This window comes from Manis javanica, chromosome 5, assembly GCF_040802235.1.
Source record: "Manis javanica isolate MJ-LG chromosome 5, MJ_LKY, whole genome shotgun sequence".
Lineage (NCBI taxonomy): Eukaryota > Metazoa > Chordata > Mammalia > Pholidota > Manidae > Manis > Manis javanica.
The window spans coordinates 43,301,312-43,327,058 of NC_133160.1; the positions used below are offsets into that span (position 1 = coordinate 43,301,312).

A 25,747-nucleotide genomic window follows, 5' to 3' on the forward strand; every position below is an offset into this window, starting at 1 on the left:
CGCCGTAGGCGTCGGAGGATATGCCTTCACAGAAGTTGCCAAGCGCTGAAAGGCGGTGTCCCAACTCTGAATGAAGGAGCCTGGGTCTGACATTCTGGAAAATAAGAATAACACGTAGCGGCGCGGGCGAATGAGGCGGAGCAGGCGCGGCTTGGCCACCTCCAACGACAGACAAGGAAGGACCGGCTGCGACACGGAGAAGAAGGTCCTTCGCCCTAATCAGGCGCTCTCCTCAGGGGTTCTCTGTTCCCAGGCTGGCTATCTGAGCGCCTCTTCCCTCAAAGCCCAGGAACTGCGCCCTAATGGCTGAGGTGAAGGTGAAGGTGCAGCCGCCCGACGCAGATCCGGTCGAAATAGAGAACAGGTAAACCAGTGAGTGAGGCTTGCTTCCCAGCTCCTGGGCCCCCGTAGGCGGCCGGTCGTTTGGCAGCCGGAGCCAGTCTCCGGGGACTCGGTAGTGACTGGAGTAAGTTCATTAAGAGCGCAGGAAAGGAACTGACTGCCCATGGGGTTCGGAACCCTCCTCCATCCCTGGAACGCAGAACTCTAAGTTCAAAACAAGTTTGACAGTTTACAACTTGATGTAGCTGACTTGCCCCCGAGTTGTTCGGAAGGTTGTGATGATGCTCTTCCTGCATTAAGGGGATCGACGCTCAGAGAAGTCTCGGCGTTTTTCCCATAGTACTGTTGATACATATTCTGCCCCAGGATCGCTCTTAGTACTAAGCGAACTCCCAAGGTAGAGTGTTTGGACAAAGTTAGGGTGCGGTTTGTGATTTCAAAGCATCATTAGGCCAAATGGTTTTGGTGCAGTACTTAAGTTTTAGGGCACCTAAAACCCCTCCCAATTTTATATTCTCTATCAGTTATCACTTAGTTTTAAAAGACCCCAACTTTCTCAAACTATTATGAATAACACATATGATGGTCCTATGACAAGGTGAAGATTTGAACTTATTTTTGTTTGGTAGGGATAATTAACAAAAGCAGGCTCCAGTTGTGATGAAATGTCATAACAAATTTTGGCTTCCTAGCAGAAATGTCTGATTTGCCTGCTGCTTACAGATTTGTGGCTGCCCACGCACTGTATCTTAACTTTGTCATACTTGTTTCATCTGAGAAAATTGACGCCTCAGCTTTAATTTTTTTTGTTTTCATTTCACTTTTGTTCTTAAGTTCTTATCAGTGAGGTAAACAAATATTTTCCTTAAAAACACTAATAATGCAAATGTGTATTTGAAAGTATCTTCCTCAATTTCTAATATATTTTGATTCAGAACCATTTAGAAACCCAGACTATCTGGCAAATGTGAAAATAGGTATACCGTTTTCAAACTGTTCTGCTTGTATTTTTTCCTCCACTGCCTCTTGAAATAGGTGAAAACATGAATAATGCCATTAATGACTTTGTTCCTAGGATTATAGAATTATGTCATCAGTTTCCTCATGGAATCACAGACCAAGTAATTCAAAATGAAATGCCTCATATAGAAGCCCAGCAGCGGGCAGTGGCCATCAATAGACTGTTGTCCATGGTAAGATGAATCCAACTAGTTCACCAAATTATATGTTATGATTGTCGTTACTTTCTGTTACATAGTCATGAAGCTATTTGAGAGTATATTAGGTTGTGACTATAAGACTCCAAATCAGGAAACAGCTCAGACTGCCCCAAGTGGGGAAATAAATAATGGCACATCATTTTACAAGATGAATGGAATAAATGTGTTTTATCTGTTGTATTTATTAACCTAATTGTCATTGTGATACAGAGGGCACATAGACATAGTCTGTTCTTACCTTCTGTTTGCTTCCTACCACTGGTATTGGATTATTCCCTATGAAATATCCCACCTTTGATATTCCTGCACGTCATCATGGAGCCAGTTCATTAGGATACCACTCTCCACAGTCTCACTCGGAGCATTTCAGAAGATAGCAATGAGTCTAGTTGAATGTCAGGAGTGCTGTGCTTCTGGGAGGAAGTACAGGCTCAGCCCACAGTAACTCTGCCATTGGGTGTTTCAGTGAAGCTCTCCTACCTGATCTTATCTCTTCTCTTGGGGCCCTAATGTCACTCTCCTTCACTGGCCAAACCACCTCACCTTGTGGCACCCCATGCTCTAACTCTACCCAATTTCTCCTTTCTTTCCCCCACCATCAAAAACTCCCATGTCCTGAGAGCATCTCAGTTTTGCCTTAGTAGCAACTGGATAAAAGATTTCTACACTAAGGACTCCTCTGAAGACTGGTTTGCTTTTGAAATCTACCAGCTTTGTTGGATTTCTAAGGGCTCTAGATAATGAAATTTGAGGACAGGTGAACTATTAACCACTCCCTAAAACCTTTTAGCCCCAGGTTTGGCAAATTTTTTTATAAAGTGCTGGATAGTATATGTTTTAGTCTTTGCAAGCCATGTAGTTTCTGTCACAACTACTCTGCAGGAAAGTAGTCATGGACCATACCTCAGCTAATGGCATGGCTATGCTCACAATAAAACTTATATCTATTTTTTTTAAAAAGCAGTGGACCAGATTGCTAACCCAGGCTTTAATCCAAGGAATAAAAGAAGTGTTGATGATTTCTAGTCAGTTCACCACGGTGAAGGATCAGCTCTAGGAGGGATAGTGGAAAGGCTACTGGGAGATGGTGGCAGTGGGACATGATTTGTTCCACCAGCTTTTCAGCCCTTTCCTTTCTGTCTGAAAATCATCCTCAGTACCTCCCTCTATCTTACCACTTCTGCAACCCCACCTGCTACCAGTCCTATTATCTATAGGTTGTAGGCAGTGATGAAGCTATTGAATAATTTAAAGCAAGGGAGTAGTTATTAATAAATCACAAGTGTTGCTGATGTTAGCTCTTAAATGGTTCTCAGATTTGTCCCCGTTTCTGTTCCTACTACCCCCACGTATGTTCAGACTCTTGGCTTTTCCACCCCCACGTATGTTCAAACTCTTGGCTTTTCCATGGACTACTACAGTGCATCCTAACTAGCTTTCCTGGCTCAATTTGCCTCTGAATGACCAGCCTGGGCTGTTCTAAATTCAGATCTGACCATGTCACTTTCCAGCCAAAATCCTTCTCTCAATACTAGAGATTCAAGTTCAAACTCCAGGGCTTACCATACTGAGCCTCTTCCTTCCTCACCTGCCTCATCTCCCTTTAGTACTCTGCCTCAGAAGTTCTGTTTCAGAGGGAATCAATTGTTTGGGGTTCCCTGTCACAGCATGTTGTTTCATGTCTCAGGGCCTTTGCTCATGCTTCCCTGCTTACAAGGCCCTTCTTCCCTTTCCTGATAAAGTGACAAACTCATTATCTTCAAAGACTCAGCACTGCTATCATCTCTCTGAAAGCCTCCCCAAGTTGGGCCAAAGCTGCTTCTCTGAGCAACCATTCCAACCTTTACATACCTCTATGTTAATGCCAACCAGATGGTTTTGAAGTTGGCTGTGTGGTACTTTTTTAGAATTCATGTTTGTCCCCCCAAACACCTACCACAGTACAGTGTTCGGTAAATGTTCATAGGCTAAATTAAACGCCAAATTGAGCTTTGTGGTTTGATTTTGCCAGTTAGTGGGGTCTGGGGAGGGAAGGGGAGGGTATTGCTGTTAATCCATATGTAAACCTATTTCCAAGTCTTGAGTCTGGCCCAGTCTAAACTCATGGGAATGAGGCCTCTCTCAATCATGACTTCCCCAAACTTCAGAAGCCCAGTGGTACAGCCATCTGGGTGCTCCTGAGTTCAGACCCAAGAAAATTCAGAAACATATCAGACATGCTTTATTTTACTTTTTATTTGTTATATATAAAAAAGACACTGCAGGTGTTCTGTCCATTGTTTGGCCTTTCTACCTAATTTTCATGTAACAAAAGAAATCATGCTTATCAGTAAATCTCACTATTTGCTTTCTAAATGTTATTTAATCATTATATTTATCGAATATTTAGCCTTCACTTGAACTTTTTATTTATAATTTTTATTTTTATTACATTTATTTTTATATATGCTGATTTGAATTTGAATGTGAATTTTTACTTATTCCAAAGCTGCTTGTCTAAAATTCTTAATGCATTGATTATATATATAATCAAGCCATGATCTAGCTTACAGGAAATCATTAGGTATTAATATTTTGGAAAATGATGAGATCAAGAGCTAAGTTTTCAAAAATACATTACATGTGATATGTAGGCAAAAATTTGAGTCTCAAGTGAGGCACTGACAAATAACTATGAGAGGTATGATATTTTAGTCTGTGCACATATTAAGGAGTACATTAATATTTATGATTGATAGGGTATCCAAAATAATTCACTGCTATTTTCTATAAAAAAATACCTTTAGGGTCAGTTGGATCTCTTAAGGAGCAATACAGGCCTTCTGTATAGAATAAAGGATTCTCAGAATGCTGGGTAAGCACCCAATTTTTTTTTTCAAGAAAATTGTAATTATTACAAAAGTAATACATGTTGGGAAAAAGCTAGTACAGACCTGCATAATGTAAACCTATCCTGCATACATTCCCACCTCCCATCATGAGCTCCATTTCCCAGAGATAACTGCTTTTAATAATTTGGTCTATATTCTTTCTTATAGGTTTTTATAAATACATATAGATGATTATATATTCATATACTATATATTTATATATAATCTCTTTTATTTATTGATTTTTAAAACAAAAATTGGATCATGCTATCCATACTTTTTTGCAACTTGTTTTTTTCACTTACTGTATCTTGGACATCTTTTCATCTTGGTACATATAGCCCTGTCCTATTCTTATTTACCTTCTTTGGTAAATAAGTCAATATGATGATCTTGTTTGCTAATTCATTTATGTAGCCATGTAGATTATTAGATTATCCTATACCTTTTGGCTTTCTAATTCTACCTTATTCCCCTGCAGTAAAATGAAAGGATCAGATAACCAAGAAAAACTAGTATATCAAATCATAGAGGATGCAGGAAACAAAGGTAAGTATATGAAGAAAGAAGCAGAAAAAACATGTCTTTTAAGCTCAGATATAGGGACTGAGATCCTGGCTTTCCAGGGTGTAGAGAAGTTTGTAGAATATACTGCCATTTGTGTTAAAAGGAGAGGGAAATGTAACACACATATATAATATACATAAGCTTTATGACACCCAGGAGTAATGCCATTTTTGCCTCAAGAGAGGCAGGAACCAGGTGGCTGTGGGGAGGGATCGAAAGAAACTTCTGAATTCTGAACCACATGAAAAGTATTATCTATTCAAAATAAATAAAACTCAAGGGGTTTTTTTTAGGTCCTTAATTTCTAAACTTTGGAAACCTTAGTTTCTTCACCTTATCTGAAAATTGTAGGTAATAACATATCTCTGGTTTTTGCAAAAAGTAGAGGGATGTCTCATGTGGTATGGCATGTCTGACATAGGTCCTGCAACAGCTATTCAGTTCCTCTCCATCCCCCTTAAAGAATTATGTCCATATCGTTATTACTGCAATTCAGGATTTATTTGAGTCATTGATAATGGCTTCGGCAATTATGATGTAATCTGAAATCATATCATTCTTAAAACTTGGTAGTTAGGAGGTTAAATTAACATTTTTAAAAACAGGTTTGAAAAAGTCATTCTACTTAAAAAAATTCTTCCTCTCATTATGCCTTTACACTGGGAAGAAAAGAGCAAATATTTTATGTAAAATTCCTTTTCCATATATAGTACTTATTTCCTTCTTTGAAAGAGAAGTCATAGCTTTCTATGCAGGCATTTAGGAGCTATAAAAAGCACAATCTTCCATTTTCCACTTTCTAAATATAGCATTGTAGAAATAATGGATATATATGCATATACATGCTCACATAAAGAGTTTTTTGGCTTTCCATTGACAGTGGCACTTGCTCTTGGCCCAAACTTAAGTTTGTTTGTTTTTTTTTACATACACAATCTAAAGTGAAAATAACAGGAAACAGGTTGTTACAGAGGGGTTGGAAGAAACAATATATATTAATTCAATAACATTAAAGATTTTTCTTCCACTACACAAATGTCCTTTTCATGTTTTTTAAAAAGTGTCACACTAGGACTCCAAGAAACTTCTGGTTAGAAAATCAAGCACATACTTATTTATTGTATTGCATATTTTTGTTATGTTATCTGAAATACCTCTAAGTCACTTAATTTTTCCTATAGCTATGCTTTAGGAATATATACATAAGTACATGTTTTGTTAGTTTTAGAGTGAGATACAAGCAATGGGAATATAAACACAAATACTGTGGTCAACTTATTTCACTTTACTTTCTGATAGGAATATGGAGCAGAGATATCCGATACAAAAGTAACTTGCCATTAACAGAAATTAACAAAATTCTAAAGAACTTGGAAAGTAAAAAGCTTATCAAAGCTGTTAAGTCTGTGGCAGTGAGTACTTTTCTCTTTTCTTCCCCAAATGTTCACTGTACATGTAATGTTCCAGGTATATTTCAAGTTTTTATCGTTCTTTAATGTTTTAAATCTTTATGTTCTTTAATGTTTAAATCATGATTTAAAACAACTGGTCAAAAAATTTTTTTTTTAATTTAGCTGATATTGGACTGTTTTGAAGATGCTGCTTAAATGTCACTGCCAGTTACCTCTTAGCTATGTCAGCCCATAATCTAAAACCACTTTTACTCTCTTCAGTAAGAATTTTTGGAATCATGAACATTTTTCCCAGATTTTGTGGTGTGTAAAACAATTCACTTGATTGTGGCATATCATATTACTCATCCAGCAAACATTTGTGTGTTTGCCATGTGCCAGGCACCAATCTGGGTGCTTGAGATACATAGTGAACAAGTCAGAGAAAGATGGAGCATCTCTTCCAGCACATGGTGTTTGTCCTCCTCCTCCACCCCAGCCTGTCACTTCCTGAAGGTGCTCCTCCAAAGGTGGCTGCATCAGGGATGCCTAAAGCTGACCTCACTGAGTTACGTGTCAGAAGAGCCAAGGTTTCTAAACTTAAGTTTACTTGAACACAAATTTCAGCTTATAAGAATTTGGTGTTCATCCGTGATTTTATTTATCAAATGATATTATGTCTCAACATCCCCTAATTTAGAATATTATTTCTCTTCTACATTTTTAATGAATAATTTCAGATATGTAAAAGTAGAGAAAATAGTATAACCAATCCTCACATAACTGCTAGCTTCATCTGGCCTTTCTTCTACATCTTTATTTTTAACAACTTTATTGAGATACAATTCACATACCATAAAATTCATCCATTTAAAATGTGAAATTCAGAGATTTAGTATATACATAGAGTTGTGCAACTATCACAGTCCTAATCTTAGGGAATTATCATGTGTGAAATGTTCAAAATGTGACCCTACTGCTAGCAGTCACTCCCCAGCCTCCCTGGACTGCTTCTAGGCCCTGACAACCATTGATGTTCTTTCAGTCTCTATAGATTTACCTTTTCTGGGCATTTATAAATGAAATCATATAATATGTGGTCTCTCATGTCTGGCTCCTTTCACTTAGCCTGATATTTTCAAGATTTCAAACTAAAGTAGTATTAATTATAACCCAAAGTATAAAATAAATGAGTCCATACTGATACAAATGTTTGAATAAATAAATACAAAAATGGGGTGAATAGACAAACCTCCTATGAAGAATTGCAAACAATTTATGTAGACACTCAACCCCCAGGGAAGTGGAGTGGAACTCGCCCCCTTAAGTGTGGGCAGTGCAGTGATGTCCTTCATATATGGGAAGGAAGGGAAAACAGACACTGCCTCAAGCCAATTGATCGAGGTTAACATCCACACTGGTAACCCCTGTTGATGATCAGGTATCCTTCTGTGATGTGATGAGAAGTGTACTTTACCTCAGTGGTCTTCCCAGTCTAATCATGAGAAAAACATCAGATAAGTCCAAGTGAAGGGACATCTTACAGAATCCTAACTAGTAAATCTCTAAACTGGCAAGTTCTTCAGTAACAAGGAAAAGTCTGAGAAACTCACAACCCAAATTTGCTTCAGGAGACAATGCAACTAAAGGTATTGGGCAGGATCCTGAGCCAGAAAAGGGACATGAGGGAAAAACTGAATCTGAATAAAGTATAGACTTAAGCTAATAACGTATCAATATTGATTTATTCATTGTTACAAATGTATCCTAATAATTTAAGATGTTACTAATAGGGGAAACTTTACAAGATAAATGGAATTCTGCCATCTTCATAATTCTATAAATCTAAAACTGCTCTAAAATACAAAATCTGGGTTTTTTAAAAATCTTAGTTTTAGAAGACTATTATCACATCTGTTGTTCATTTTTTCCCCTAGGCCTCAAAAAAGAAGGTGTATATGCTGTATAACCTGCAGCCAGACCGGTCTGTGACTGGTGGAGCTTGGTATAGTGACCAAGATTTTGAATCAGAATTTGTAGAGGTGCTTAACCAACAGTGTTTCAAATTCCTACAAACCAAGGTGAGGCATAATTGAGGAAATATCATTGCAAATCTTTTTTTGAAAAGTTTCTTCATAAAGAATGTTTAATCTTGTGTATCATGGGAATTAGAAATACTGAAATTGATAATTTTTACTAAACAAAATGTTGTTAATTTCATTCCATATAAGTTATATTCAGAGAACATCAGTATTGTTGCTAGATTTATGTGTCTACTTTTATAGGCAGAAGCAGCACGAGACAGCAAGCAGAATCCGATGATACAAAGAAATAGTTCCTTTGCTTCATCACATGAGGTGTGGAAGTATATCTGTGAATTGGGAATCAGTAAGGTCAGAATCAGTTTCTAAATTTCATCTTTTTAGAAAACTTATTCCAAACATATTTGACCTAGACCCTTTTTTCAGGTGATACCTGTAAACATTCTGCAGAACCCATTTTGAGAAGGTACTGTCCTAAGCCAGCTGGGCAAAGGCTTTCATTGCCCCAGGCACTGTCTGAACTGTATAGATTTGAACTTGGGATTAGAGCATCAGAGTGGAGGCCAGGCAGTGTGTTTTACTACCAAAGTTCAAGTCTGTTCTGACATGTTCTTGGACATTTCAATGTATGTGCCAGTATCAGTCACCACAATGTATTGTCCTGTTCAGAAGAAGAAGTATTACCAGCATAGTTTTCTGAAGGCCTGTACATATGGACACTGTGCTGAATGCCTTTCACAATAAGAAGAAATTGAAGTGGCTGTTTGGTCAAGTCATTTTTATTTCCTAGCCCCCATATTTCACATTTATTAAAAAAAACAGGAATTCGGACTATTTGATTTCTTAAGAACTCTCCTCAAACATTTCTCACCATCACATTCTTGCCACAGAAATGTTACTTTATGGCTTCTCTATTTTACTTAAGAGAATAGAGACATGAGAAAGTGTCAGACTCAGCATGAGATTGAACATCTGTCCCTGGTGTTTCAGTGGTTTGTGCTGACTTGTCCCATCATTCAACCTTTGTGCTTTGCCTTACTCACCAGCATGCTTCCCCATTTCACTGAGGAATTATGACCCTTGATTGTTGATAACACACTCCAGAAGGATGTCTTCTTGTCCTTTTTTTCTTTTCTAATGTATCCCTATTTTAGGTAGAGTTGTCCACAGAGGACATTGAAACCATCCTGAATACCCTTATCTATGATGGGAAAGTGGAGATGACTATCATCGCTGCAAAAGAAGGCACAGTTGGCAGCGTGGATGGACACATGAAACTGTACAGGGCAGTCAATCCAATCATCCCACCAACAGGTTTGGTCCGGGCTGCCTGTGGGCTCTGCCCGGTGAGTTAAAGTGGCTTCACTTTACCCTTGGCTGCCATCAAGTGCCAGTGCCATTTACCATCAGGCACACCCATTTCTCAAACTCTCAAGGGTTGACCAAGAGCTGCTCAAACCTTCATGTAACCTTGAGGAGCAATTTAAAACAGACTTTTAACAAGCAAATCATTGCTTTACATTCTTAGAATAACAGGTTAGGGTAATTTGTGTTTTCTGCTCCTGGTCCTGAAATGGGGAGGTTTTGTTTGTTTGTTTGTTTGTTTATTTGTTTGAAATGGACAGTTTTTGATGAGGGCTAATCATTTAGCCTGAGCAAGGAGAGAATGAGATTGAGATCCTACCATGGGCCAGGCATGTTCTTGAAGATTTGTGTTTAATCCTCTCAGGTCCTTTGGAGCAGGTGGCATTTCCCTTAAACATTCAGCAACTTAGGTTAAGGAAGACCTCAGGGTTTCAGCTTCCAAGTGACACCAGGCTGCAGACCAGAGAGAACGTTTTCCTCTGCCACATGCCCCGCCCAGCACTCCTCATTCATTCTCACATAGTTCCTGAGCCATGTGCTGTAGGCTCCGTCCCAACCCTGATGGCATCTACAGCCTTGTGCTGCTGGTCTTTTATTTCATTATATCAGCACCCTTCACCAAAAGGAAGGTAGCCAAACATGACACTTTGGCTGGTCAAATTAAGTCATATATACAAGTCTCCCTCCCCGTGTTCCTATTACCTGCTGATAGCCTTTAGTCCAGTGGCAGATGAACATGGTCATCTTAATGCTGCAGTAAAAGGTCATTAGTAACCTTATAACCACTGAGCAGGTCCTATTACAGTGTATTCTTAAATACAGTCCTGTATTTAGTATTGCTCTAAATGGCTGGGTCTGGGATATTTTGTTAACATAAATTTTAGTTGTAGTTAACATTTAAGACTTTACCTATAACAATTTTAAAACATCATTTGATTATAAACTCTTCTTTTTTAAAGGTTTTTGATGACTGCCATGAAGGTGGTGAGATTTCACCATCTAACTGTATTTACATGACAGAGTGGCTTGAATTTTAACAGTTATGAACTTTACTGACATTCTGTAAATGAAGTTACTATGGAGCAAATAATTTAATTCATGATGGAACATCAAATTCTCTTGAAAGCAAACTATACAATAATGGACAGAGGCTTGCTGCTGTGGAAAAATATATTATTATCTATGAAGACTAAATTTATATTGACAGAGTAGCCAACAGAATTTAAAGCTGGTAAGGTTAATAGTGAAATCCATTTTTCAATAAATAAAATACTTGGAGCTTCTGGAGGACCACTGTCAAGCCTTTCAAGACTTCTGAAGATTCACAGAAAGAGAAGCGAACAAATCCCTGTTTACCAAGTACAGTGTTAATGGCTGGAGTTTAACAATGCCCGTTTCAAAGTTAAGATCATCATTGGAAATGTTTTATGTCTGGTTCACTCTCACCATTTCTGTTTTCTGTTCTCAGTGGTTTTGTTGAGAAGAAATTAAGCAGAGAAGGCAGGAATACCAGGGGAATATACGCAAACTAGGAGCATGCGTTGGGGGAGAGTGGATCATCCCTTTTCCACACACTATTAATTAATCTTTATGTCAGAGATATGTTTTCAGGTGATTATGTCTCTGTACTTGCCACAAACCCAAGTGATGACTAACATCAAGGATAGGTTTTTAGCACCCAAACATTACTATTCACATACTAATAGAAATATTGTCATTGGTCCTTTTTTAAAAAAAGTCTTAAAAAGTTTCAGACCTTGTCTCAGTTGTATTATTTGCCAGAACTTTCCCATAGACTCTCACGTAACTAAAATTAAAAATAATCTGTTGCCCTCCATTTACAGTTTATTGGGCTGGGTCACCATTCTTTTCTTGTCTTATTTTAGATTGGTTTCCTTGTTCTGTTCTAAAAATCATGGTGCAATAGGGGTCCAAGCTAAGCAGAAAGCCTTTATAATTGGTCCTCAGTTCTAATAGTACTTTCAGTTCTAGTCTTTAGCCATATAGAAGCACTAAGCTATTTAATGCACTGTTGCACAGAAATTAGATGGTAGGGCCCTTCAGTATCCTAGCTGTTGTATTTGTAGCACTTAAAAGTTTCTGTGTTCAGCACGGGACCAAAGGAAAGAAATTCAAGGTCAGCCACTGCTGAGGCCTGAGTCAAACATTAGTTTGGAGCTACTCTAAGTGGACAATCATCTGAATGGTTATTTTTAGATGAATAGGATCATTAAAATAAAATTCAGCTCAGGAACCAATTAAGAACCAGATAAATTCTGTGGCCAGCTCTATGGACCTTAGCATTTGATGACACCAAGCACTCTGAAACAAAGATTTCTCAAATATTGGATATATAGTTGACTGTTGAACATCACAGATTTGAATAGTATGGGCCCACTTATACACAAATTTTTCCAATAAATATATTGAAATTTTTTTTAGAGATTTATGACTTTGAAAAAACATTTTTTCTAGCTTACTTTATTATAATAATAGAGTATATAGTATATGTAGCATATAAAGTATGTATAAATCAACTTCCTGTTATCAGTGAGGTTTCCAGTCAACAATAGGCTATTAGTAGTTAAATTTTGGGGAAGTGAAAAGTTGTATGTGAATTTTCAGCTGAGCTGGGGGGTTAGTGTCCCTAACCGTCGTGTTGTTCAAGGGCCAACTGTATATAAGATATAGAAAACCCTAGGAACCTGAAACTAAACAGGGTTTCTCTTTGGCCCCCAGTGAGAGTTGGAATGGTAAGAGGAATATTATCCTTCCTGGAACCTGGCCTATCACAGAGGCTCTAGTCTTATTTAATGAGAAAACTGAACTTGGAGGAAAGTTAGACCTGGAGAGAAGGAACCAGTTTATAATGTTAAATACCAAGTTTACATTGTCTTGACAGCCAGAGATTGATTTTTTTAAAGCCTTCAATCAATGACTAAACTAAAAGTATTCTTCCCTTCACCAGAAATAGAGACCCTTAAAACTTTTTTCCCGTAGCATGTTTTTCATTCTGAATATTAACTGAAGGAGAAAAGAAACAATAATTTAAAAATACAGTACCTCTGATGTATAGTTAAATGGGTACTTACCCTACAGAAGTCAGCTTGGACCAAAACAAGTTGTAGGGATCTAGACTCATGACACCACCAAAAAAATCAGATTGTGAATAAAATCCTAATCGTTACAGATGATTTTCATTACAATAGGGTATTTTGTTCACTTGAGAGTAGATATTCCTTGGAGTCTGGCAAGGCCTCTCTACAATTAATGATCTATAGAGAATCAAACATAGAATCGTGAGAGACCATGACTTGATGGTTTAGATGAATAGTTTGTGTGGGATTCTTCCATGAAATTCCTCTGATCTTTGGTGGTGAATAAACTTTACAGAATCTTGATTTTTTTATGGTGATCGACTAGGCAAACTAGTCAAGTTCAAGTTGAGTCACTTATACTTTGAACTATTTACTCACTATTAGATGGTGGGTGAGAAGAGACTATAATATGCATGCCCTAGACCAGTGCTGTCCAGTTGAATTTTCTGTAATGATGGAAATATTCTAAATCTGTTCAATAGGGTAGCCATTAGCCACCTGTGGCTGCTGAGCCAGTGTGGATGAGATGAGAAACAGAATTTTCATTTTTTGAGCCTTCTGGGGTTCTGGCCACCATAGTGGGCAGCACAACTCAGTCACGTAGGTCTAATTATTTCTATAAGAATGAAGAGTGTCCTATAGCATCTGACTACGCTGATGGACAGTAACTGTAATGTGGTATGTGGTAGGGAATTGATAATGGGGGAAATCTAGTAACCACAGTGTTGCTCATGTGATTGTATATTAATGATAAATAAATAGATCATAGATTGATAGATAGATAATAAATAAATCAAGCAAGCAAGCAAGCGAAATCTGAGGAACTCACCCCTAAGAGGAGCCTAAGGAGACATTATAACTAAATACAAATATAAATACCAGAGATACGGTATTTCAGGAAGGGGTCTGGGAACAGATATATGACATTTGGTTAAAAAACTAAGGACATTTGCATAAAGTATGGACTTCAGTTAATAAAAAAAAGTATCAAAATTATTTCTCAATTGTATATATTTGTTTTTTTCTATGGTGGAGAACAAAGTATTATGAACTGTTACTTGCATAAGTTTGTAATTTTTTGAGAAAGGACTTAAGAAAACAAAGCAGAGTGTAAGAACAATTAGTAATCCCAAGTAATTCAAATAATACAGAATTAAACTTTGATTATAGGCTTGGTCAAATCAATGCTAAACTATGTTTTTTAAGAAAATTACTATTCAATTCATTTACCCAATTTGCTTTTCACTAACTTGTCAAATAAGTTGTCTTAAATCCTAATTATTGTAATTTAATAAGTAATACTTGTTCAGTATAACAACTCAAATAATCTCCAGGTATATAAAATAGGAGATGTCCACTATACTGTATCTGCCAAAATTCCCATCCCCCAAAGATAATTGCTATTAAAAGTTTATAGAGTTTTTCCTGACTTTTTTCTTTGAGCATATTTAGAAACCAAAAGACTTTTAATGATGGCTTTGAGTCCCTTTTGGGCATAAAAACTGTGGAAACTCACATTACTACAACAAACAACAGGTTCTGCAACAGCAAGTATGAATTCACTCAAAATTGTTTGAGGTAACAAAACAGCCAAAAAATATTGGGAAATGAAAAGGTCTGTTTTGAGGGAGTATGAGCAGAAGAAAAACTCATGGAATGATGCTTGAAACATATCTAAAGGACCATGGGAATTAAAAAGAACTCTACAAAACAAAATTGGAGGTAAGGAAAGATTTTTTTTAAAAACTTAAGACTTTGTAACAAAATCCAAATTGTTCTCATGATTTTACCCTTTGATATGTTCATTTCTCATAAAGGATCATTTAAAGCACCTAAGTTAATCCTTATGGCAGAAGTCACAAATGGATGGTTTGGACTTTGTGTGTCCTGAAGTGTTTATAAATTTTTATACTGTAGTTACCAACTAACATAATCCATATGGACATGAGTTAGACATAATTCATGTCCCTATGGATTGTATATAAATGCATACATGTATTTTCCCTGGATATAAAAACTATTGCATGGTTTTTTCAAAAATATCAGAAAACTGGCAATACCCTGCCACATTCCCACATGGCAGCAGTTTAGACAGGGCACGAGCTTTCCACATTGCCCTAATCTTCATAACTCTGGTCTTGCATAAATCTAGTCAGCTGTGCTTTTATATATATATATATATGGGCTGGGCCTAAATTCCCTGCCTGATCTTTGTGGACCCTTATATATCATTCTCTTTCACATGTTCGAAGGACTGGGGCAGAGTGTCAAAGGTGAAGGCCCTAGTCTGGGATTAATGTCCTGGGCCAGCTTAGCAGATAGTACTTTGAGATCTAAGCCAACACTCTGGACCTTTAGTCGTGTCTTCTTTCCCCAATAAAACAAAAGTTTTATTTCAAAAAGGTTTAACTCCTCAAAAAAATGTAACTCCTACAACATATAGAAAACCTATTTAGTTTTGAGCTGGGCTGGGAATCAGGAAACCTGGATTCCATTTTTGTCTGACTCTCTTTGAACAGATGAGGGTGATTAAGCTGTCCTTACGTCCCTTACCAAATAGGAAAAATACTGCTTTAGTTCATTGCAGCTCACTTTGGGGAGGTGTAGATTCTGGAAAGTGGAAATGGCTCTTTGTAACTTAGGCTGAACATTGGAACTTGTGTTTGCTTTTTAGGCATTTGTGGAACTTAACTTGACCTGTTTTACATGTCCAGTAATCACCTGATAAAAGATGACTTACCTATTAACAATCTGATAATTGCTCTACCTTTATATCAGTATGCAAAATAGCAGAAATCATCCTGTCTATGCTGGTACTTTCAGCATCGACTTTACCACACTAATCAGTTCATGAAACTCCGTGTTCTGGAAATGGCCACGGTCAGTGAATCTGTACAATTTGGCATCCAACCTGTCAGCCACTTCTTGTTGTTCTTTCCAGGGAAGGAAAGGATCATCAGTGGAGCCAAACTGCACAATGTGAGGGCAGTTGGCTTTGATCTTCTCCCACTGCCAGGGGCGGCTGAAGTATCCTATGGGGAAAAATATACATGACCTATCATTGCCTATGGATAATTTCCATTCTAGCCATTCTAAAATATCTAATAAAGACCATAGCAGAGACAACAAATCAGGGCCTAAGTGTGAGTCAGAAGCCACCCTTTAGTTTTCAAATCTGTAAGGCTAATACCATACCTACTTATGAAGTATATGGCTCACATAAACCCCACCTCTAGGGTTCAGTTCTAGACGATGGACTAGAAAAGGGTCTACCACCTCTCAAAGTGCCTAACATATCCAAATGTGGACGGTAAATATTTCTTGTATGCTATCAGATTTTTTTTTAACCTATCTAGAAGACAATACTGTTTTATAACCTGAACAAATAGCTCTGTGACTGGAGGAAGGGCTCTTTTGGGGGTTTTGCCCTCAAACTTACCACTTGCATGCTCATTTTCATCCCCCAAGTCTGATGTGTATGCAGATACTAATACAATAGCATATACTCGATGTGTTTCTGCATACCTGCAGAGAGAGAAATAATGTCAGCTAATACTGCTAAATCTGATCACCAAAACATCAATAAAACACTTAAAACTTGGTTTAGCTTACAAAAAATATGTGCTATATGCTGTAGAGATAATATGAAAAATAGTAAGGAAAATGCAGAACTACGAGCCAGTGGTTAATGAATTAACCTTGGCTACTTAATGTCATTTTTTTCAAGGCAGCCCAAACCTCTTCTGTAATCCTTTCCAAACAAGCATAAAAACTGTAATCATTCTCCTTGAAGCACGCATTAATCTACCTTAAGTATGCATCAGCATTACCCTGTTTGTTAATGTGGATTCCATGACTCAGTCCCACAGCATCTGATTCAGAGGGTTGGGATTGAGGACCACAAATCTGCATTTTAAGGTATGACACCTCCTCCAATCCAGGTGGCTAATACAAGTGATCTGCACTTGCATTAAGAAATATTTTAAGAAACTGTACAACAGCAGCAATGTACCTCTTGGCACACACTCCACACTGCACTCTATTACTCATTTGCGTCACATGAAATTTATCTCCCCTAATAAGCCATCAGTTCCTCACGGGCAGGATAAGCCTTCTGGATCTTTGTAACCCTGGTACCTTATACAGTGCCCACCAAGAAGACACTCAGCTAACGAGCTGCAGACAGTTCACTCACTCAGCAAAGACTAGGCTAAGGGAAGACCTGGAATAGCAATAGTTTGAAAAGGCCTCTTAACAGGACAGATTTCAGGGTTAATATTTTGGTCTTGGGCCTAAATGTTTTCCCCTGACCTTTTGTTTTGAAAAATTTCAAATCTACAGAAAAGTTAGAGGAACAAGTATGTAGATCATTAATTTACCTTTCACCCCAAATACTTCAGCATGTATCCCCTAAAAACAAAGCCTTTCTCTTATATAACCACAGTACCATTTTACCAAATAAATTTAACATTGATAGAGTAATATTACCTGTGTTCATTTTTCCCCAATTGTACCAAAGATGTTCTTTAAAACTGCTTTTCAATCCTAGATCTAGTCAAAGATTATGAATCACATCCGGTTTTCATGACTCTCTAGTGACTTTTAAATGCTTTATTTTAAATGACATTGACATTTTTTCAGAATGTAGGCCAGCTGTCTTGTGCATTATCACCTAAACTGAATTTGTCTGTTTCCCCACGATTAGACAGAGGATAAACACTTTTGGCATGCTGTGTCCTTCCTGCTCCATCACATCAGAGGCACACAATGCCGGTTTAACCCCATTATTGATGAAATCAGGTTTGATTACTTAAAGTAATATCCACCAGATCCCAACACTGTAAACACAATATCCCTTTTGTGATTAGTAAGTAATCTGTGGGGTGGTCCTCTGTGACTGTCAATATCTGGTTCCCCTACAATCTTAAACCAAATGGTTTTGGCATCTGTTTTTCTCCTTGCCCACTTTAACTTTGGAAGTCAATTTTCAGAAGGTTGCTGACAATCCTGAAATAAGTTTCATGGGCCTTAAAAGAAGGCACATCTTTATTAGTCAATGGGCTGAGAAAAATTCAGTTGGCCTTAAGTTACAGATTTCAACAAGAAAGCATTTTTCTTCATTTTCCAGACAACCCCTGGCACCTTATAAACACTATGACTATATGATAATTCTCTATCTCTACATTGAAAAGCATTATTCTTATACCTTCTATTGGTGAGGCTGAACAGTTATGGAATTTGGCAAAATCCTGATATGTAATTTATGTGACATTCTGAGTGACTGCATGGGACAAGAGGCTACCCAAAAATTATAATTCTTTGTTATCCAGCCTAGCAAATGTGGGAGAAACCCAACCCTGAAGGACTTATTCAGCGTGCTAAGTCCTTACTCTCAGGGAGAGATCAGGGATGTGCCCATGAAATCTAAGTGATTTGGGGGTGGGGTAATAGCCTCCACCCTCCAACATATTGAGCACCTACCATATGCTAGATACTCATCTAGGCACTAGGGTTTCAGTGTCAGAATGAACAAAATCCCACCTTCATGAAGCTTATATTCTATTGCAAGAGACACATGAGAAATAAACAGGATGTCAGATCAAAGTGCTACAGATAAGGTATAAAGGGGATAGGATGGGATGTATGAGTGGGATGAAGCTGCTGTTTCATGTGAAGTGATTAGAGAAGACTTCACTGAAAAGAGACATTCGAGCAGAGAATTAGAGGAGGAGAAAGCCACACAGGCATCTACAGACAGTGTCCCAAGTAGAAAAATGGCAAGTACATGCTTAAAGCAGGTGCACACCTGGCCTGTTCAAGAAACTGCAATGAGGTCTGTGAACCAGGCTGGGGGCCCTGAAGGAGAGATGGTAGAGATGACAACAGCTAGTGGGGGATGAAGGCTGAGGATTTTCTTCAGAAGGTGACAGGAAGCCACTGGGGTTTGCAGCCACTCATGTTTTAAAAGGATCACTGTGTCCCAGTAAGATCAGAAAACCCTTTAAAATGTACAAACCAAACCAGGAAGGAATAAGGACAGATTAGGTTACCACTTTTGAGGTCAGTACTGTTGCCTCTGTAGGTGAAATTTAAGATATACACTGGTATTTCCCAAGCAAGCATGTCTGGAGCCCACACCGAGGGTGACAATTCAACATGGATCACACCTCATGGCCGCAATGGCCCCGGAACTGTGACCTATGATGATGGTCTTCTCATCACAGTGCAGCTCCGTCTCCATGAAGGGCAGCCAGATGCTCTCCCGTGCTGTAACTGAGGTTCAGAGTAATGAAAGTCTGTCATTTGATAGGGACAGTTTTAGAGTACTGCTGCCCTACCCTTCAAATAGATGACTACTCAGCAGTTCACAGCTTTAAAACTGCAGGATAACAATGGGGATGGGACTGTTTTAACAGTCAAAGATGTATGTGCTGCTATTTGAAAGACTCAAATCTGTAGTTTGGGTATATATACATATATTTGCTTTTATTTTTACCATATTTGTTAAGAAAATACTCAGAAAATAATAAAACTAAAAAAAGTTGAAAGGTTTAATGTGAACTTTCAAACTTAAAAAAGAAACTCTTGACAACTTTCTTTCTTGAATTCACATTATATATTTTTTTCCAAAAAGGAAATTCCTAAAACAAGTCTTAGGCATACTCAGAACAAAAAAAATACATTTTTAAATATTAGGATCTCATAGAGGGGCTATAAAGTTTTAATCATAGCTCTGCCTCAAACACCCATAAATTCTGCCTGAAAAGTATCTGTTGACTTACATAAGGGAAATCGAATTGCTTGCAAAGTTGAAAGTTAAATTTACCAAGCCCAGATGCTTTTCTTGATCCTTCCTAGAATTTTCTATTATGTTTTTTGGTTCACACCCTCCTCCCCAAACTACTTGCTATCATGCATTCTTAAGTATATATTTGCTTAAGCTTCTCTACTATGATATTCCTGCTCTCCACTAGGAAAATGGTGAGATCAAAATCCAACAAGATGAGTCTATTTAAAAACACATTTAAAACTTACTTGGGTCAGGCATGTTCTTAGCCAAACACTGGAAACCAGGTATCTATGACATGAGAGGGGAGGGGGGGAAAGCTTATAATAAAGAGCTTAATTACAACTAATACTTTGTTAATAAGAAATTAAACACCTGGTATGATCTTTATCAATTCCATAAGTAATTTGCTTATATTACAAAATGAAGTGGCTTAAGTGCTACAGGGTTACATATGAATACACAATCTCTAATAACCTCCATCTGGCTGTCCTCTACACAGCCAGTTCTGCAGGTCAATATATAAAAGAGAACAGTATCTGCATTTGTACTGTAGGCATATGTCTATGGAGAGGGCATGAGTGAATGCATTCTAGACAAACTGACCTGGAGCCAAACAGACTATGTGCCAGGGAATGTATAAAACAGGGTGGTACAGAAACGTGGTAAGAAAGTTGGAGATCCTGTTTTCTTTAGACAGCTTCAGCCCTGACCTTTTGGTTTGTAGCTCTAGCCATGGTTTTCAGCCAAAAACTCTGGAATTTGTACTCTACAGACCTACTCTAGTGTAGAAGATGGCAACTCTGGAAGCAGTCTTATTGCCTGGTTATGGAAAAGAGTTTTTAAAAATATCCAGATGAATAGGACAACCTACAGTAGGTTACCATTTTTTTAAAACACATAAAGAAGCCAAGTTAATATGTTGTTTAAGGTGTACATACATAGGCGACAAAAGTAATTTTTAAAAGAGAAGCAAATGAAAAAAATTTCAGGATAGCAGTGAAATGGCATTGGGTACATACAGGTGGCTTCGAAGATACTGTTAATATTCTAGATTTTAGTTTGGTGATCGATTCTCAGGTATTCATTACATTATGCTGCATAATTTACATACATGTTACACGCATCCTTTCTATGTATTAAATATTACATACTGATTTTTTTTAATCGAGAAGACAGTTGTAAAATTATTTGGGGAAGTCCCAAATCTGAACCAGCAGCAGATAGAAGGAGGGGATGGAGCTCAGGCTCTGTAGTTCTGGGAGAAGGTGCCTATACTCTTTTAAGGACTGAGCCCTCAAATAAGTCTTCAGGCAATGTTACCAACCAAAATCCCGACCACTAGTTCGAGAGTTTAGACAAGGCAGCAAGGGCGTGCAATGAAAACACGGGGCATTGCTGAGAGGAAGGGAGCGAAACAGGGTCCAACTCGAGTCCTCCGTCCCCTCCAGCTCCAGGCTGACTTCCCAGCGCAGCGAGGCGTGTGTCTTACCTGATCCAGCGCCTTCCTGACCCAGCCATACCAGCCGTGGGTGGCCACATCCCCGCCGCCATTCCCGGGAACAATCACTGCCTTGCTCGGAGAGGCCATGAGCGCAGAGGGGCCGCGCCCCGGCCGCCGTCCCGCGGAGCTCGGAGCCACGGGCTACGTCAGCGGGGAGCCCGCCCTGCGGCATTCCGGGAATTGTAGTTCTGGAAGGTTCTCACTCGGGCCTTTCTTATAGCACAGGGCAGCCAAAAATAACACTTGAGAGTTTCCACTAAATATCAGGCACCTTTTAGTCGCCTCTTACTAGAGCTTTCAATTTTTCCCCATCTTATTTAGGACGGGCCATGTGACATATCCAGAGTTATTATATATTTACTAGAATTACTGATATTTTCACAGAAAGGTGGTTTTTGTTCCAAACAGGCAAAAACGATCTATTTGTTGGGGCAGCCATATTATTTTTCCTTCTGATCTAAAAACAGTTCTTAGAATAGTATCAGGCCTGGCTGTTACTGTTCATTGCTTTAAAAGGTATCCTTTTAAAAGCTATCTCCATAGATGTAGGGCACATGAGTGACAGTCAAACCAATTTAGAAGTTGGGGAAACTGAGGTACCAATGAAAGGGTTTACCTGTTATAATATGGCAGGCCTTAAGTTTTAGGAACTGGTCACATTACGGGCAGACACTAGAATAGAGTCCTCAGTCCTTGTCTTCAAGTATGAAAAGAATTTTAACACGTGACACTTAGGAGTATGCAAGCAAGCAGTGAACTTTATCAGACAACCAAGGAAACAGAAACACCTTCACAACCAAAGTGCGGTACTCAAGTAAGAGTCAGCCCTGGAATTCGAGATGGCAGCATGAGGGGCGAGACAGAGAATTCCTCCCAAAACCACATACAGTGTGGAAATTTAGTTAATAAAACTAGCCCTAAAACAGCAACAGGAATGATGGCTGCACCAGACTGCATACAGACCTCACCAACAGAGCCAACCTCACTAAACAGGGGTTGACTCAAGCCCTTCTCCCACCTCAGCTCACCAGCACGAGGAAGAGAAACAGAGCAGGGAGAGGGTGGAAGCCTATGACTGCTGAACACCCCGCCCTGGAGGTCTGCTTTGGAGCAAAAACCTACACTGTATGGTGCTCTGGAGGTTGGTGGGGTTGGGGAGCTGGGACATGCAGAGTGCATGAGAGACTGAGATTCCAGCCATTTGTGGAGGACAGGGATCCACATACGGCTGCTCTGGGACAAAGGAGAGGCAAGCGGTTTGAGAGGCTTTCTAGCAGCGAGAGGGCTGCTGAAGGGATGGGGTTTACACGGAGCTTGGTACGTGAGAGAAGGGATAGGTGGACAGGGTTGTCTGGGTGCACTCTGCCCAGCAGGTTGGGAACTTTGAGGAGCTTCATGCACTCCATTCCCTTGGCTGCCTACTCAGCTTCTAGGCCCCCCACTGTGATATGCAGCCTCCTGCACCTTCCTTCTTACCGGCTGGCACCTGCTCACAAACCAGCAGTCACTGCACTGGTGTCCGGCCAGCCATAGGGAGGCTCCGCCTACAACAGCTAGAGATGACAAGCAAAGAGGCTTACACCTGTGAGCTTGGCCCACTGGCTCTGATACTAAAGACAGGCACTGCAGCCGTGAATCAGAAAATAGCTCTTTCTTATACCGAGGCACCAGTGCTGCTCCCCTATAACCCCCCAACCTCACACTAGGGAATGACCAGCTCCACAGACTAGAACTTCTGGTCACTGGAGGTCACGACATAGAATTACGAAATGACAAAGGAACCTGGTTCACACCAAATCTGACAACTCCCAGAAAAAGGGCCAAATGAAACTGAACCCACGAGTCTTCCTGAAAGACAGTTTAAAATAAAAATCATAAACATGCTCATGGAGGTACAGAAAAATCTTTAAGAACTCAGGGACGAATTTAAGACAGAGATTCAATCATTAAGGAATTCCATATCTGAAATAAAACATACAATGAAGGAATTTAAAAGCAGATTAGATGTAGTAGAACAGAAGGTAAATGGAATAGAAATTAGAGAAGAGGAATACAAAGAAGCTGAGGCACAGAGAGAAAAAAGGATCTCTAAGAATGAAAGAATATTGAGAGAACACTGTGAACAATCCAAACAGAATAATATCCACATTATAGAGGTACCAGAAGAAGAGAGAGAAAAAGGGATAGAAAGTGTTATTGAGGAAGTAATTGCTGAAAATTTCCCCAATCTGGGGAAGGAGATAGTCTCTTAGGCCATGGAGGTGCACAGAACTCCCAACACAAGGGACCCAGGAAGACAACATCAAGACATATAATAATAAAATGGCAAATATCAAAGATAAAGACAGACTTTTAAAAGCAGCTAGAGAAAGAAAAAAGATCACATACAAAGGAAAACCCATCAGGCTATCATTAGATTTCTCAACAGAAACCTTACAGGCCAGAAGGAAGGGGCATGATATATTTAATGCAATGAAGCAGAAGGGCCTTGAACCAAGAATACTCCACCCGGCTAGGTTATCATTTAAATTTGAAGGAGGGATTAAACAATTTAAAGATAAGCAAAAGATGAGAGAATTTACCTCCAACAAACCACCTCTACAGTGCAGTTTGGAGAAACTGCTGTAGATGGAAGTATTCCAAAGGCTAAATAGATGCCACCAGGGGAAATAAAACCACAGCAAAGTAGAACAATTAATTACCAAGCAGATGTAAAATCAAATCAACTACTCCCAAAGTCAATCAAGCGAGAGACAAAGAGTACAGAATATGATACCTAACATTTAAAGAATGGAGGAGGAAGAAAAAGGAGGAAAAGAAAAATGAACCTTAACTGTGTATGTAATAGCATAAGAAGTGAGTTAAATTAGACTGTTAGATAGTAAGGGAATTACCCTTGAACCTTTGGTAATCACGAACGTAAAGCCTTCAATGACAATAAGTACACACCTATCGATAATTACCCTAAATCTAAATGGTCTGAATACAACAATGAAAAGACATGGAGTCACTGAATAGATAAAAAAAAAACAATGCTGTCTACAAGAGACACACTTCAAATCTAAAGACATACACAGACTGAAAGTAAAGCGATGGAAAAAGATCTTTCATGCAACCAAAAGGGAGAAATAAGTAAGAATTGCAGTACTTGTATCAGACAAATTAGACTTCAAGACAAAGAAAGTCACAAGAGACAAGGACATTACATAATGATAAAGGGCTCAGCCCAACAAGAGGATATAACTATGATAAATATCTATGCACACAACACAGGATCACCTACATATGAGAAACAAATACTAACAAAAATAAGGGAGAAATAGAATGCAATGCATTCATTGCAGAAGACTTCAACACACCACTCACTCCAAAGGACAGATCAACCAAAAGAAAATAAGTAGAGACAGAGGCACTGAACAACGTATTAGAACAGATGGACCTAACAGACATCTACAAAACAATCCATCCAAAAGCAACAAGACACACATTCTTCTCAAGTGCACATGGAACATTTTCAAGAATAGATCATATACTAGGGCACAAAAAGAGCCTCAATAAATTCAAAAGGGTTGAAATTGTACCAATCAGCTTTGAAGATAACAAGGTATGAAATTAGAAATAAATAACAAAAAAAAAAAAGAAAAGAAAAAGCCCACAAACACAATCAAGGCTTAAAAACATGCTCCTAAATAATCAGTGGATCAATGACCAAAAAAAAAAAAAACAGATATCAAGCAATATATAGAGACAAATGACAACAATAATTCAACAACAAAAAATCTCTGGGACCCAGCAAAGGCCGTGCCAAGTGAGAAATATATTGCAATACAGGCCTACCTCAGGAAAGAAGAACAATCCCAAATGAACAGCCTAACTAGAAAAGGAAGAACAAATGAGGCCCAAAGCCAGTAGAAGGAGGGACATAATGAAGATTAAAACAGAAATGAATATAATCGAGAAGAATAAAACAATAGAAAGAATCAATGAAAGCAGGAGCTGGATCTTTGAGAAAACAAACAAAATAGATAAACCCTTAGTCACACTTATTAAGAAAAAAGTGACTCTACACACATAAACATAATCAGAAATGAAAAGGAAAAATTACTATGGAGACAACAGAAATACAAAGAATTATGGCAGAATACTATGAAAAATTATATGGTGACACACTGGATAGCCTAGAAGAAATGGACAACTTTCTAGAAAAATACAACCTTCCAAGGTTGACCCAGGAAGAAACAGAAAATCTGAGTAGACCAACTACCAGCAAGGAAATTGAATTGGTAATTTAAAAAACTACCTAAGAACAAAACTCCTGCACCAGATTGTTTCACTGCTGAATTCTATCGAACATTTAGTGAAGACCTAATACCCATCTTCCTTAAAGTTTTGCAAAAAGTAGAAGAGGAGGAAATACTCCAAGACTCATTCTATGAGGCCAGCATCACTCTAATATCAAAACCAGGCACAGGCACCACAAAAAAAGAAAATTACAGACCAATATCCCTGATGAACAGACATTAAAAAATACTCAATAAAAGAAGAGCACAGAGAATTCAAA

General features: G+C 38.5%; 2 protein-coding genes across 3 annotated transcripts; one reads left to right on the forward strand and one right to left on the reverse strand.

Moving 5' to 3' along the window:
* Positions 1-165: 165 nt before the first annotated feature.
* POLR3F (RNA polymerase III subunit F) lies at positions 166-14,318 on the forward strand. Of its 2 annotated transcripts, none has more exons than XM_017644459.3 (9): positions 166-364; positions 1,418-1,535; positions 4,349-4,416; positions 4,914-4,981; positions 6,299-6,411; positions 8,328-8,471; positions 8,676-8,783; positions 9,587-9,778; positions 10,757-14,318. In XM_017644459.3, exons 1-9 carry the CDS (start codon positions 303-305, stop codon positions 10,832-10,834), a joined length of 951 nt encoding a protein of 316 aa, XP_017499948.1. In that variant the 5' UTR covers positions 166-302; the 3' UTR covers positions 10,835-14,318. The 2 variants fall into 2 exon arrangements, with proteins under 2 accessions (XP_017499948.1, XP_017499949.1); XM_017644460.3 differs by having other exon boundaries at positions 8,676-8,747; positions 10,757-13,891.
* RBBP9 (RB binding protein 9, serine hydrolase) lies at positions 13,889-21,328 on the reverse strand. Its single transcript, XM_017644461.3, has 5 exons — positions 21,175-21,328; positions 19,931-19,973; positions 19,063-19,168; positions 16,335-16,420; positions 13,889-15,927 (listed from the first exon to the last, which is right to left on the reverse strand). Exons 1-5 carry the CDS (start codon positions 21,271-21,273, stop codon positions 15,701-15,703), a joined length of 561 nt encoding a protein of 186 aa, XP_017499950.1. The 5' UTR covers positions 21,274-21,328; the 3' UTR covers positions 13,889-15,700.
* Positions 21,329-25,747: the final 4,419 nt, after the last annotated feature.